The 14,370-nt window shown below is 44.7% G+C and overlaps 1 protein-coding gene across 16 annotated transcripts in view; it reads left to right on the top strand.

Annotated features, from left to right (window-relative positions):
- The window catches only part of KCNMA1 (potassium calcium-activated channel subfamily M alpha 1), a 773,076-nt gene that overhangs the window by 630,322 nt on the left and 128,384 nt on the right, over positions 1-14,370 (top strand). For 2 of the 16 annotated variants that reach the window (XM_061405429.1, XM_061405431.1), the window contains one exon: positions 2,998-3,171. The exons of the other annotated variants lie outside the window; for them this stretch is intronic. In XM_061405429.1, coding sequence (XP_061261413.1) covers positions 2,998-3,171 — 174 coding nt within the window. The remainder of the gene's footprint in view (positions 1-2,997; positions 3,172-14,370) is intronic. 16 annotated transcript variants of the gene reach the window in all.

Below are 14,370 nucleotides of genomic sequence, written 5' to 3'. Positions count from 1 at the left end.
TAAAGAGCCTGTTTGTGACTCATAACATGGCCCAGTGGAAGGTTCTTCCTGGCTGGGACATAACATCCTTCAAGCCCGATGGATCACAATCACCAGGAGGAGGTCAGAATGGGCCTTCCCTTCTAAGAAAGTGGACCCAGAAGTATATAGGTGAAGACACCTGATGGGGGATCAGTGAAAATGGACTGTTTCAGAAGTAAAGCAGAAGTGCCAGCCTCCTAACTGGTGGCACCTTGGTCTAGATGCTGTAATTCACAAAGGTTTATCAGCGTGTGGGGCTCAGTCATTTTTAACTGTTTCTGTCTTGTCTTTCAGCCTCTCATTGATCATTCTTGCTGATTTTGTGTGTGTGCGGTGGTGCTTGTTTGTCTCCTGAGATTTCTATTTTGGATTTGGTGTGACTGTAAAACTGATGACTGGGAAGGAATGACAAGAAATAGCATGCTTTCTTTCTTATGCATATGCTGCTTTGGAATGTGAGTGCTGACAATTAACATTTAATCTTCTTATAGCAAAAGTTTTTTTTTTTTTTCTTTTTTGATGCTTTGATTACCAGTTTCAGCCTGTTCCTGCATGCTAACACTATGAAATTTTAGAACAATGCATGGTCTCCAGAAGAGCCAACAGTAACAATTGCAAACAGTCCCCGAGAGGCACTGATTTGAAGTTTGTGTTTCCTCCTGAACCCTTATCAAGTAGGAGGTTTCAATCACCCATTATGATGGGTTTACCCCTGACAAAACCGTTTCAAAAGTTATTCCATCCCTTCCTCCCTCCCCTTGTCCTTAAAGACAGTATACATATAAGAACTTTTTTTCCCTATAAATGTGTCAGAGTCTATTACTGTGTATGAACCCAAAATGGCAGTATGAAAACGAAAACCAGGCACTGTTGCTAATGAGAAGCATAGCATTTCAGAGTTTGATGGGCTTCTCTTCTGCTACAGCATTTGATTAAAATTTTTTTTCAAAACAATTTATCTACAGCGAAACAAAAAATCATCTTCGTTTCCCTCCTCTGTGTAAATAACAAGTCAATATTTCCAGTAAAAGAACTGAGAAGGCAAAACCAAGCAAGTGGTCTGTGAGTTGGGCACCAGATCTGGATGCATTTAAAATAACTTGATTTTCATGTCTTCCACCAAAGGCTGTTTTCCCTTTCTTGACTTCAACAACTGCTGTTTGGGGTGTCTGGGCAATCATACCGTGCCTTCTAAATTCTTCTGATTCAAATGCTATAGTGGAATTTTTTTCTTTTTTTCTTTGCTTTTTTTCTTTGTAAAAGCTAAGCTCAGGAATGACGCATCGAACAGGGCTGGGGCTGCATGGTGATGACCTGAACAGCTGACTAGCTAGGATGCTAACAGAACCTGTCGCTAGAAGTGTGAGCCAAGATCACGGGAATGGAGTTGCTGCTGAAGAGATCTCTCATCCATCTCCCCCAGTGCCTGTTCCTCACAATCATAATGTTCCCCCTGCTTGACAAATAGACTGGATGGCAAGTCATAAAGGTCTTAGAACAGGACTTGACCCATTGGAGAGATTTAAACCTCTCTTCCTGGTGACGGTAACATTCCAAGAGGGCAAAACCACTGGCCATATTTTAAAGTAAGAGTGCAACCATTTCTCCACTAAGAAAAAAAAATGGAGGAAAAATGACTTTCAAAATGAAAGGTATGGGCACAGGGAATAACACCTCTCCAGTCTAGCTGACTATTTGGCTGTGATGCTTGGAATAAACATGAATTCTTCTCCCATCTTGTGAGAGGAGCAGGCAGGCATGTGCTAAGGATAAGTCATGATGTTTGCCTGCTGTAGCATCAAAATGAGGTACAAAAGGTTCCCGTTGTACTGAAATCTAAAATGGCTTGAAGGGTGGAGGTGAAGGGCCTTCAGAACTAGAACAGTGGGGTCCAACAAGTTTTGTAGGTCAGCACTCAAGTTGGATTCCCAGGCAGTGCAGAACCTATGATAGTGGCTTAAGACAAGCTCTCAAGGCCTCATGCAGATCTCAGTAAGATATTTTACATGGGATCTATTCTCTTGTCTCATGTTTTGTAATTTCTCCTCTATGCTGGCCAGTATTTTCTGTATAGGAAAAAATTATTGTTAACCAATAACCCTATAACTTTCTGAATTTTTGGTGGGTGGGGAGAGAAAAGCAGATGCGATTTTCATTCTCTGAGCTGTAAGCAGAAAATACACCCGTGAGGAGCTTAGTGCATTCCAACAGACCAACATCTCATATGCTTCTGGTGATTTCTTATTTGTGAAATGCTTTTAATGTCAAATATGCAGCGTTCGCCTTGAGTAGCTGCATTTCTTACATGGACAGATTTGGATATTTGTTCTGTCAAGAGTAAATTTAAATTCCTGTAGGCATCATGTAAACTCACTCTGGGGAAGTTCAACAGAGGCATCCTCAGATTCGATATTAACATGTAATCGTTTCACATCTAATTTGATGAAAGCTTATCCCAGCCTCTGCCTAATGCCCAGAAATGGATGGAAATTAGAAAGCCTACATATTAGATATTCTTGCATCTTGCAAAAAAAAACCCCACAACATTTATTGTACCCAATAAGGAATTAATTAATTGGCTGTGTGTATATTGTGTCCTGTATTCATCGTGCCAGGGGAAAAAAAATGTTGGTTGTGTTTTTGCTGTCTCTAACGTGTGTTGCTTCTTATCCAACAACACTGTTGTCATCAGCCATGCCTTTCCTGTGGTCACTTGCTTTACATAGGGGAGAAAAATAATACGCAGCAGCCTTGGAGGACTCTACAGGCCACTGATGCTTTCTCTGCTCTTTTCGATGTACAACCAAACTGTTACCAAGAGTCTCTCTGCATTTTATTTTTTCTGGGTCAAGACTGTTAATGTGAACTAAGACCTGTGTTCAATCCCTTCAGCTCCCTTCCAGCCGCCTCGCTGTGTGTGACTTTGCCATTAACTACCGCTCTTCCTCTCCTCCCATCCAACCCCTGTGGTTATAGCCAAGATGTCCATCTACAAGAGAATGAGACGGGCATGTTGTTTTGATTGCGGACGTTCTGAGCGTGACTGCTCGTGCATGTCAGGCCGTGTGCGTGGTAACGTGGACACCCTTGAGAGAGCCTTCCCACTTTCTTCTGTCTCTGTTAGTGATTGCTCCACCACTTTCCGTGCCTGTAAGTTCAACCCCTACACACAGAGTTCCGTGTCTGTGCTGTCTGTGGCGTCATCCCCGTCTGGTGTGCCCCGTGGTGCTGTGCTTGCCTCCCACCGCATGTGGTGGCGTGTTGCCCTCGCTGCCTGTGTCACTGTGTGTGCTGGGGAGGCTTCCCTCCCTGTTCTGTGAGCTTAACGTTTCTTGTAAGAGCGTGCAGGCTGTGATATTATAATCCAGTGACATTATTCCTCTCTCCTTTAAAGAAATTAATCTGACAGCACATCAAATGCTGAATTGATACAGAGATGCATGGAAATGTATACCTTCCTCTTTGGGGAAAGGCGTCAGACATTGGATTGGGTTGAAAGGAGGTAGGAAAACGATGTAGGGAGAACAAGCCAACTCTGGCATAAAACTGCTCTTAGTGAGCTTAGATACTTTCCAAAATACAGCAGGGTTTCCATGCAGACGGGTTTTTTTTTTTTCTTTTCTTTCAGTGTCTTCCTAACTTGTATCTTGTTCCTCTAGTACCGGATTGCCTCCTAATGCTCTGAAAAAGAATATTCTGAATCTGCCAACCCTTACAGGCTGGTGGATTCTAGAGTTTTTCCTCCCAATGATGATTCATTCGAAGGATCAGTCCATTACAAACTTCCTTTTCCCCCTGTTTAACTAAGCTGTCTTGTCACAATGGTGATTCTGAATAACAGCAAAAATCATAAGCCAAGAATCTCCTTGGTTTCCTTGTGTCCATTGTGCAGTCCTTGGGGTCAGTCTTTGCCCCCCGCAAGCTCAGAAGGGTTACAGAGTCTCTCGTGGTCTTGTAGTGACAGCTGGCACGTCTGAGTCTCACCACACCCCCGTTCCTCGCCTTCAGCATGGGCTTGGCTGGTGTTTTACTGAAACAGTTCATAGGTGATATTACTGAAAGTTCCAGCTTATTCACTGAGGGTCCTCTTCTAAGGGCAGACGAGGTTGTGGTTTGCATGAGGACTTGGATACCTTCAAGGGTGGCTGTCACCGCATTCGGTAGCATGAACGGTAGAAGCCGATCCTTCCGTCTGTGTTCATCACTTCCTCTTGGAAGCACCCGCCATATTTGTTTGTAATCATATTATCCATTATCTTTTCTTCTAAGTGCCCAGAGCTGGTTCAACTAAATTTTCACCAGCAGCAGTTACTTCATACTGGCACCAGGGGGCGGGGAGGGAAGAGCAGTTCGCTCTTGAGAATTTATCCCCATGAGAAGTTAGCTGGCTTACATGCTAGTGTTGAAGGTGAGCCCAGCATGATGTGCTTGTATGGCTGTGACCCATGGGGTGTCCTGGGCCGAGGGAGCCCTCATTTCACTGTACGCATTGGAGTGTGGCAAGCCTGGTGCTGATATTTGAACTCACAGTTGAGGTCTGAGACGTTATTTGTGCTGGGAGTGGTCTTAGGGGCCTTTGGAAAAGTCTGATCTAGGACCAGAGAATCATCATTGTCTCTGGTTTGTGATTCACTGCTCCTTCACAACAGTGCCAAGGGATAGGATTAATTATTTTTACAGTGACACTGAGTAGATGTAGTGTGAGAGAGATTTTGAACTGTCCCAATCACAGTGGCCTAACATCCTCAAAAGGAAATTTCCTTTGAAAATTTTCAGATGCCACAGTACATGCCCTTACACCATTCTTCTCATCACAGATCTCTCCAGTTCATATGACACCACCACAGTGAGCTGAGTCACAAACATGCAAAGAACCTGTTTGTCTGTGATGTGTGGCAAGACACCAGGTTCAAAGACAGGAGCTGGGGAGGAGGGGTGGTGGAGGGGTGAGCTCTAGTGAGCTCCAGTTTGACCACATCTCTGATTGATGGCAGCAAATGTAAGCACCAGCCCCCTCGGTTACCCACGTAAGGCACGACTTCTATTCTGAAGTAACCACTGGGCTCTAAAACCTTGGCCAGAGACCGACTTCTATTTTGAAGTAACCACTGGGCTCTAAAACTTTGGCCAGAGATCTAGTGGAGAAAAGGAAGGAGCCACTCAGGCTCTAAACTCAGGCCTGTGGTCATGTCTTGGCACTGGCCGCCTCTACCAATCACAGCAAATCTATGTCCCCTGCTTGAGGCCCGTGATGCCTAGTATGTGCAATTTCCATCTTATGCAGGCAAAACCATAATTGGAGGGATTTCTCAGCTCTGCAATTTAATCCAAGTGTTGATGGAGACCAGGAGAAGAATTAAGGGTGGGATTGTCCCATCTACTCAGAAGCATCCCGGGCATGAGATTGTTGTCTTTCTACGTATCCAGCATCAGCCCCACTATTGCGAATGTGGAGCTCTGGGCTGTATGTCGAAGGCGTAACTGGTACTGACAGCTCAGGGGGGAGGTTTGCCTCCTCTGTTTCATCAGCCTCCCCGCCGTCGTCACTCCATCATACAAAAGCAGATTTCATCCATCCCTGTGTGAGTCCACTCACCTTTGACCATTAATAATAAGTTAGAAAAATCCGTTCCAATTTGAACCTCTCCGTGGGCCCACGTAAGCCCTCTTCTCCAATTAAAGGATGTCTATGTCTATGCAGAATTCCGCTGGCAGAGCTCCAATAGCAATCCCCGGGCTCCCCTAGCTAGTGGTGGGGTTGGGTGGTGCCCATTGGACAGGGCTGGTTGCCTCAAAAAGCAGTGGTGAGAGTGGGCTTTTCATTAAATATGAACAGATGTGAGACGTAGAGGGTTTGACAATTAGAAATGGCAGCAGAAGGGCCCTTGCATCAAAGTGAGGTCAGATGGGCGGATCAGATTACTTCTCTTACATTCTTTAGTTGTTCTGAAAATCATCTTGAATTAGTGTCAGCAGAACCATGATGGGTTTTGTCCTTTGTCTTTTATGCCGGGGCTGTATTGTTTCCCAAGACAGTCATTAAAGGTCATTATACTATTATGGAGCTTGCTTTGGTCGCAGTTTCCTAGTTGAGCCAGTGTATTTTGGAGACTCGCTGATTCACTCTTTTGCCTTTCCTCTACCTCTTTTTTTTTTTTTTTTCTTATAAGGGGAAAGATTTCTGTCTTCAAGGGACATTAAATTGAAATGCAAAGTCCCATTATGTGTTTTCTGAAGTGGGAAAAGAAGTAGCCAGTTCCCAGAGGAGCAGTGATATATTAAAAGTGTTCACATAGTTTTAGAAATCTGCCTCCTAACAGCAGGGCCTGCCTCCTCCGCGCACCTCTCCTTGGAGGTGTGGCCCCTTACACATTCCCTGTGTTGTTAAGTCACACACTTTTCTCACAGATGTCTCCTTCTGTTGAACTCATGAGATGTCTGTGAACACTGTGCTGACAAAAAGATTTGCAGAGAAGGAGGAGTTCTTTACAAAAGACCTAACAAGCAATGTCAGAAAAGTTAGACAAGGGGTGACCAGTAAGGATGCATCACAAGGCTATTCTGTCTATTTTTGGCAGGAATGAACCATGCAATATGGTAGGTTAGAATTGGTGTGCATCATTTTGGGATCATTCTGATTCTGTTTCTACTTTGCCTGATCCTAAATAAAAGTACCAGCTATCTTAAAAGATGCTCAGATAGTATTGGCCTCAGACTTTTCACAAGTAGCTATGTTCTAGTACTCTCAAACACACACACACACATACACACACACACACACATATGTCTGACAGTATCCACACACACACATAAATATAGATTGAAGTTCTAATCGGTTCCACTTCTCTTCCATATAATTTTGTAAAATAGTGTCTTTTCTCTGTTTAGAATTTATTCTTGTTATTTCAGCCTGGCCTGATATTTGATTGTAAAGTCTAATATAAAGGGGACAATCCAAATTATGATACAATGACAACATAAGACCCTATTGATTCAGACCTGCTGAGGTCTGCCTGACATGGTGCTGGCCACAAGCCATCAGTAACCCTGGCATGAACAAATTAATCATGAGCTCGAAGAGAAATAGATCTTTCGACTTGCACATGGAAATAGATTCAGCTAAAGGACATGTATGATCACTCACACTAGCCTTTCAATTTACTAATAGTTTAAGCCTGCACAATTACATACACCCACTTGTGCATTGCTGTAGCTAATTTTAAATGGCGCACAACTTTTCTTTTGGGTGTAAATATAATACAAGGAGGCATTCAACTCTAATGGTTTGGTCAAGAGAAGTCCAATACGATTAGGTTGACGGGAGAAATACCAAGATCAGTTTAGTGTAATCTTGAGTCTTGTGAGATAATAAATAAAAATCAGCTTATCCCAAGTAGCCTTTGGTTTGTACAGGCAGAGGATTAATGTTGTCAGTAGAACTAAAGTCACTCGACTGCACTAATGACATTTTGAAGTATATAAAATCGGATACTAGGGCAGGGGTGCAAATAGCTCCAGAACAGTGTCTGTAATAGGACTCTATGCTGACAGTCACCAATGCCTGTTGCAGGGAGATTTAATGTAATAAGCTGCCTTTAAAAACCAACAGCACATAATTATCTCCGTCCTTTTCTGTAGGTATAGTTTTGGGTGACTTCTTCGAGCTCCCCAATCCTAAATTTTGTTTATTTTTGTTTATTTGTTTTTGGACCTTGAAACCAAAGGCTTTTTCTTCCCATGACCACCATCAGCGGGAGAAAGAAAAAGGATAGTCAAAGCACACTCAGCCCAAATCAATCTAAATCATGGTTTGCCCTGTATTTTTTAAAACCCATTAATTCTGGATCCGCAGTATCTCCCATTTGTTCATGCTTGCTGGTGGAATCTCTCTTTCTCCCTTATCCCTCCCTCCCTCCCCAGTGTCCGTTTACAGCTACAAATACTACAGCAACCTTTGGCAGCTGCCCTACCTCTTTAGGCTTGGCCCATGTGCCCTGATTTGGCCAGTTGCACTTCATCACAGGAAGGGAAAAACAGGAAGGCAACTCAACCTGGGCAACCATTTAATCATTCCACGCATAATGGACCTCAGTGGGAATCTTAGGGCACTTTTGTTGGCAGAAGGCAAGACTGCAGAAGCCCACATCTGTCCCTGGATTTTCTGGTAGCCACATTCAGCAGCAGGGTGACACAATATATTCTTTCCTACAGTGGGCAGCTCACTGTAAGACAATTTGCACTTTGTAAGACAACCATCATGTTTCGGCAAAGTTTCCTTTGAAATGAACCCTTTTAATTGTCCATCTCTAAGGACATCTCTATACAAATCATGTTTTTGTTCATAATAAATAACTGCTTTTTCTATTATGACACAGGTCTAGTGAAAGCAACTGACTTGCATTTGGGGACCGTGACGTGCTCTCCTCTTTCTCTCAAAAATAGTACCATTGAATTCTTCAAGATAAATATGCTGTGAAAAGACACTGCATGTAGATGAAAGAGGAAGGGAACAGTAGGCAAACAGCAGCCAACTTTTTAAAAGAAATCCTTTGAAACAGAGCTGGGAGACAGGAAGTACAATGGTCAGATTGAGGAGAGGAGAGGGAGCTTTGTGTGCATCCCTGTCTGTGGGACACCCTGCTTCCCAGGCATATGATTCCTTAATAAGGGACTGGGCTCTTCAAGGACAAACCGGAAAAAGCGTTGGCATGCCATGAGGAAGCTAAACAGAAGTCCTTATACAAGGTGACATGGAAATTATGTTTGCATTTTTATTTCAGGACAGTGGCCAGTTGTCACCATACTCGCCCTGACAGCTCCTACCACCAGGCAGGGGACCCTGCCTCTTACCTCCATGGTGGAGGGCAGATGTGGCCAGTTGGCTCGCCATCTCCCCCCTCCTCCCCTATAGCAGGCGACAGATGCCAGGGCCAGCCCGCCTTTCACTTGAGCTTTCTTGTCAAGGCTGTGCCTTGAGCCCAAATCCTGACCTTTACTGTATGAAATAAAGTCCTGATGAACAAGCAGAGGTTTGAATTAGAGCAGGCTTGGAGCAAATGTCAAGTCCATCTCTGCCTCCCTCCTCCACCTGCACCAGGAGCCTGGATTAGACCCAGGCTGGAGTTTGCAGTGCCTTAGGCTTTTATGGGTCTGGGGAGACATAACTTATTAACAAAGAGTTATTAAATTTTTATCAATTTTACAACACAATGTAAATGCCTTCTATGAATCTACATTGTATTCATTATCATTTAAAACGTTAATTAAGTCAAAGTTGCATTTAATTTCTCTCTAAATGGGCCTCTGGGAAGAGGCTTTTAGAAACATCTGTGGGAGCGTGTGGCTCGTGGAGACAGGGAATCCCCCAGCCCGCATTCAGGACAGCCCCCTGAGTTGATTGCTATCGCGTGTCTGTGGCTAATTTGTTGTGATGCGATGAGGCATTGTCTTGAATTAACATCAGACTGAGGATGGTGTAAAGCCACTGGAGAGAGGCTTGCAGGGCGGCGGCCCAGGCTACACTGCATCCTCCCTGCAAATCCCATCCAGACGGAAATGAGCAGTTGATCTGAGCGCTCTGGTCTCAATCAGGCTTTGGGACCTTCTCTTCTCATATGGTGCCCATCATGTCAGTTGGATGCTTCTCTGATCTGAGATGGACATTTGTCATCTGGCCCAACAGATTTAGGACATTTGCCAGCATGCTTATAGGAAAGTTCTCAGCGTTTGGGATCTCTTTGATTCGCGTTTAAGCCTACAAGCGATGAAGCGCAGAACGGCATAATGGGAACTGTTTTCAGAATAGAGTGGATGTAGAGAGTACACACAGGTCATACTCATTGGTGAGGAGGGAAGAAGGGCTACTAAAATTTGCTGGAAAATCACTTTCCCCTTTTGAAGCAAGGTTGACACCTCTTAGTGTATATATCTTGCATCATCTATGACCCAAGGCTTGTTTATGTAGCAGTGCTGGGAAATGGCCAGTTGCTTAACTTGGATTCACGTTAAGACTGGCCTTAGTATAATATCTGCTCTTACTATATATTTCAGTCATGTCTGTTTGTGACCTGTGGCCTGTAGCCCGCCAGGCTCCTTTGTCCATGGGATTCTCCAGAGAGAATACTGGAGTGGGTTGTCATGCCCGCCTCCAGGGAATCTTCCCGACCCAGGGATCAAACCCACATTTCTTACAGCACCTGCATTGGCAGGCAGGTTCTTTACCACTGAGCTACCAGGGAGGCTCTTACTATGTGCAAGGGACTCTGCTAACACTGCAAGGGGGTGTGTGTATACATGTGTGTTTGTTGTTGTTAAATTGAACACCCATGTAGCATTTTCTGCATTGCAGGCGCTATTCTGTGCCCTTTACAAATATTATTTAATCTTTACCATGAGGTAGTAATCTTTATTTTCAGTTGAAGCAATTGTAAATGACACATTTGTGCATTGACAGATGTGGCAACTGAGGCACAGAGAGGTTAAGAGATTGCCAGGAGCCACACAGTGAGTCAGTGGGGCTGGATTTGAGGTCAGCCTGGATGGTTAGTTCTGCAGCCTTGAGCAGATTGACTTACTAAAGAAGATGGATAGGTCGGTCTGTGTCCAAGGAAGGGGAAGAAAGACGAGGGTTCCAGTCCTGAGAGCTGGAGATAGTGTGGAGATTGTTGTGAGAGAGGGAGGGCAGGCCTGGAGGCCACCTTCTGTTGGTCAGCTGAGGAAAAGTTCCACAGGACGGAGCAGTTCAGATGTGCTTTGGGGAATGGGAGGCAGAGAGTGTCCTGCCTCATAGCATGAGAGAGGGTGTGGCAGCAGAGGATGGGGGCTGGTGCCTCCCAACAGCTGGCCACCCAGTTTGGCTGGAGCTTGAGACCTGTACCTGGGAGTGCCAGCAGAAGAGCCTTGAAGGGTGAGTTGTTGTTCAGTTGCTCAGTTGTGTCTGACTCCTTGTGACTCGATGAACTGCAGCACACCAGGCTTCCCTGTTCATCACTATCTCCCAGAGTTTGCTCAGACTGATGTCCATTGAGTCAATGCTGCCATCCAGCCATCTCATCCTCTGTCACCCCCTTCTCCTCCTGCCTTCAATCCTTCCCAGCATCAGGGTCTTTTCCAGTGAGTCCGCTCCTCACATCAGATGGCCAAAGTATTGAAGCTTCAGCATCAGTCCTTCCAATGAATATTCAGTGTTGATTTTCTCTAGGATTGACTGGTTTGATCTCCTTGCTGTCCAAGGGACTCTGAAGAGTCTTCTTCAGCACCACAGATCAAAAGCATCAATTCTTCAGTGCTTAGCCTTCTTTATGGTCCAACTCTCACATCTGTCCATGACTACTGGAAAAATCACAGGTTGAGTAGGGCCCTCTTATTAGCATAAAAAGCATTCTAGGTATTTGCTAGGGGAATGGGCCATAGAGGCTTTGTCTTGGGAAGACCTCCATGGCAGGCATGGAAGGAAGGACTGGGCCTGAGGAGGTCCTGAGTAACCCCGCTGAGAGTGAAGAAGACCAGCGAGTCGGGGCTATGCCAGGAGGAGGAGGGAGCAAGCTCCCCTCAGAAGCCCAAAGAAGGAAGACTCCATCTAACAGCCTCTAGGACTCGCAGCTGAAGCACATTATCCGGATACAATTCCAAGAAATTAAATCCTTTTAAAAGAAACTTGAATTAATGGCACTGAAGTGGCTGAATTCCATTAGTTAAATTTCTTGAGCTTAATTCTCCCCAGGTGACCCAGTAGTCATTGTGATTCCGACTGGGGCTCTGTGAAGTCGTCTTCTAGGGAATTTCCTGAAGTCATGGCTGGGAAAGAAGAAGAGGGCAGCAGAGGATGAGATGGTTAGATAGGATCACTGACTCAATGGATATGAGTTTGAGCAAACTCCAGGAGATAGTGAAGGACAGGGAAGCCTGGCATACTGCAGTCCATGGGGTTGCAAAGAGACACCACTTAGTGACTGGACGACAATAACAACAATATGGCTGGGACTAGAGACCTACTGGGTTGCCTCCACTGCCCTTGGTCTTGGGGACCCACTCCATCAATTTTTTTTTTTGAATCAGTATTTCTTTTTCCTCCCTGACCAGCCTCCCAATTTCCAGCAAGACCCACATCTTGAGTGTGTTGATGGGGATAGAGCCGGGCATCTCTGAATCACTGGCATGAATGGCCTTGACCCAGGCTGAGCAGCAGAAACAAAACCAAGGAGGGCCACCAGCGGGGCATGTGACCAGCCTGAGGGTCGTGGCTCAAGCTGCCTGCAGTGGCTTCAGTTAGAGCTCCTGGGGATTCTTTTTTAAAATCCCTGTGTATGGCAAGGCGACTTTCTCCTCCCATCTTTCTCAGAAAGACAGAACATCTCCTTCCATCTATGGAGGGAAGAAAATAATCAAGTGCTTCATGTCCCATTCACTGAGAATCCACTGTCGTTTCCAACCACTTATCCAACTCCAGTGGAAATACAAAACACATTTCCTGTGAAGTATGGCCACAAACAATCCGAGGAAGTCATGTGGCATTTCTAAGTACCATGGTGCAATTTTATCTTCTTTTTCATTTCTCAGTGCACATGAATTTGATCTGAGTTCACTGTGTCTGTATGTGAGCATCCAGGACTGGAGGATTTATGCACCCCTTCAAGCCCAAAAGGTGGTTGAAACAGCACAGAAAAGCACACGGATCCTGAGCTCTCAAGCAGTGGTAGAGCATGCATGCTGAAAATGCCATGTTCTCAGAGGTCTACTCCTAAACCAACATTTTTCTTTTTTGGGCCATGCCACATGACTGATGGGATCTTAGTTCCCTGACCAGGGATCTTGAGCCTGCACCCCCTGCAGTGGGAATGCAAAGTCAACCACTGGGTGCTCCATCATGTTGAATTACCTAGATAATCAAGGCATCATCCATCCTCACATTTGCTTACCAAAATTTTGCTTCTCCAGCCAAACATTTTTTCAAAGAGAATCTGAATGGACAGAAACAAGTTCTGCGTTGTCAGAGCCACACAGTTGAAATTTCAGATAGCATCAAAAAGGCTTTTTGATAAATAGTGCCTCGTTTGCAGAGAGCTTCTAGACAAACCCCTAGATTTTTGTTCTGAGGAGGCATTCTTCTGATGTCTAGCTCAGATGAGCTGGGGAAAAAGGGTCTGGAGATTCCAAAGTGGCCTTCCTTCTCTGATCATTTCATCTGGTCATCCATAGGAGGAGCTACCCTCGCACCACCAAGGGAAATAGCAAAAGGAAAACTCTTCCAACCTCTTCTCATAAAACGGAAAGTCCTGGTTTTATCCCGTTCTGTAGGATAGGATGAGCACCACCAAATACTCCTAAAGCTAAAGAGAAAACCCTGTGCACGAAGTGCAAGCTTTTGAGGCAGGTCTGCGTCAGGGACGATCAGCTACACTGAAAGACTTAGAAGTGAAGTGAGAAAGACTGCTTCTCGGAGCTGGAGCCACATAAGATGGTACCTACAGGGGCACTCTGCAGACCACCAAGCAAGGGCTGTCTTCTGGGAGTGGAGCCGACTGCTTGCCTTAATGTGATCTCCGTTCGAGCCCTTGCCAGCTTTCTGGGCTGGAGCCAGTTGGATTGCCACTCAGTCAAGAAAAGACCTGGGGGACTGCCTGCCTTCCCTCCAGGGCCAGAAATATACTACACTCGCATTCTTGGCTGGGCTTTGTGTTTTGGCAAGAATACCTGAATAGGAGATGGCCTGAAGGGTTCCAGTTCAGTAAATATTTGATGAATGAATGAATGAAGGATTCTCAGCCATCAGCTAAAGGAATAGAAGGTCTGCCAGAAAGCAGATGGCCCCAGATCTGTGAAGTTTCCTAAAACTTTCTAAGCCGCTTACAATATAGTATGTACATCTGTACAGATACAGGTATACAGATGTAATGCATGTGTGTGTACAAGAAGATTCAGAGGGAATAATACAGCAAGAAAAAGAAAAACTAGGACATAACTGAAGGATCTTGAAAAATCATCAGCTAGGAGTTACAATCCATATTCTTTGTGAAAGTTCAATACTGGGAAAGAAGATCTAGAAACAAATACCAAAAAATAAAATAAAATCACAGTAGACAAAAACCACCAGTGTTTCAAATGAGGAAAGACAGGGATACCACCATACAAAGTACGCTCATGTATGTAGTGTGTTTGTCCCAGAAAATCAAGGACTTGTGGTATTTGCATTCAGTTTTACTAATTTTGATGAAGTTGACCACTTTCATGTGAGTCAGGGTGACACAAACATAATAATTCATCAGGTGGGGTCATGTGAGAAATGGGTCCATTTGTAGAGAGCTGTGACTATTTGTAGATGACCCGGTCAACCTGCTGAAATGTGGAGAC

This window comes from Bos javanicus, chromosome 28 (assembly GCF_032452875.1).
Source record: "Bos javanicus breed banteng chromosome 28, ARS-OSU_banteng_1.0, whole genome shotgun sequence".
NCBI classification, from domain to species: Eukaryota; Metazoa; Chordata; class Mammalia; order Artiodactyla; family Bovidae; genus Bos; species Bos javanicus.
Note: the sequence above shows the minus strand (reverse complement) of the source record. Positions and strands in the feature narration are given on the sequence as shown.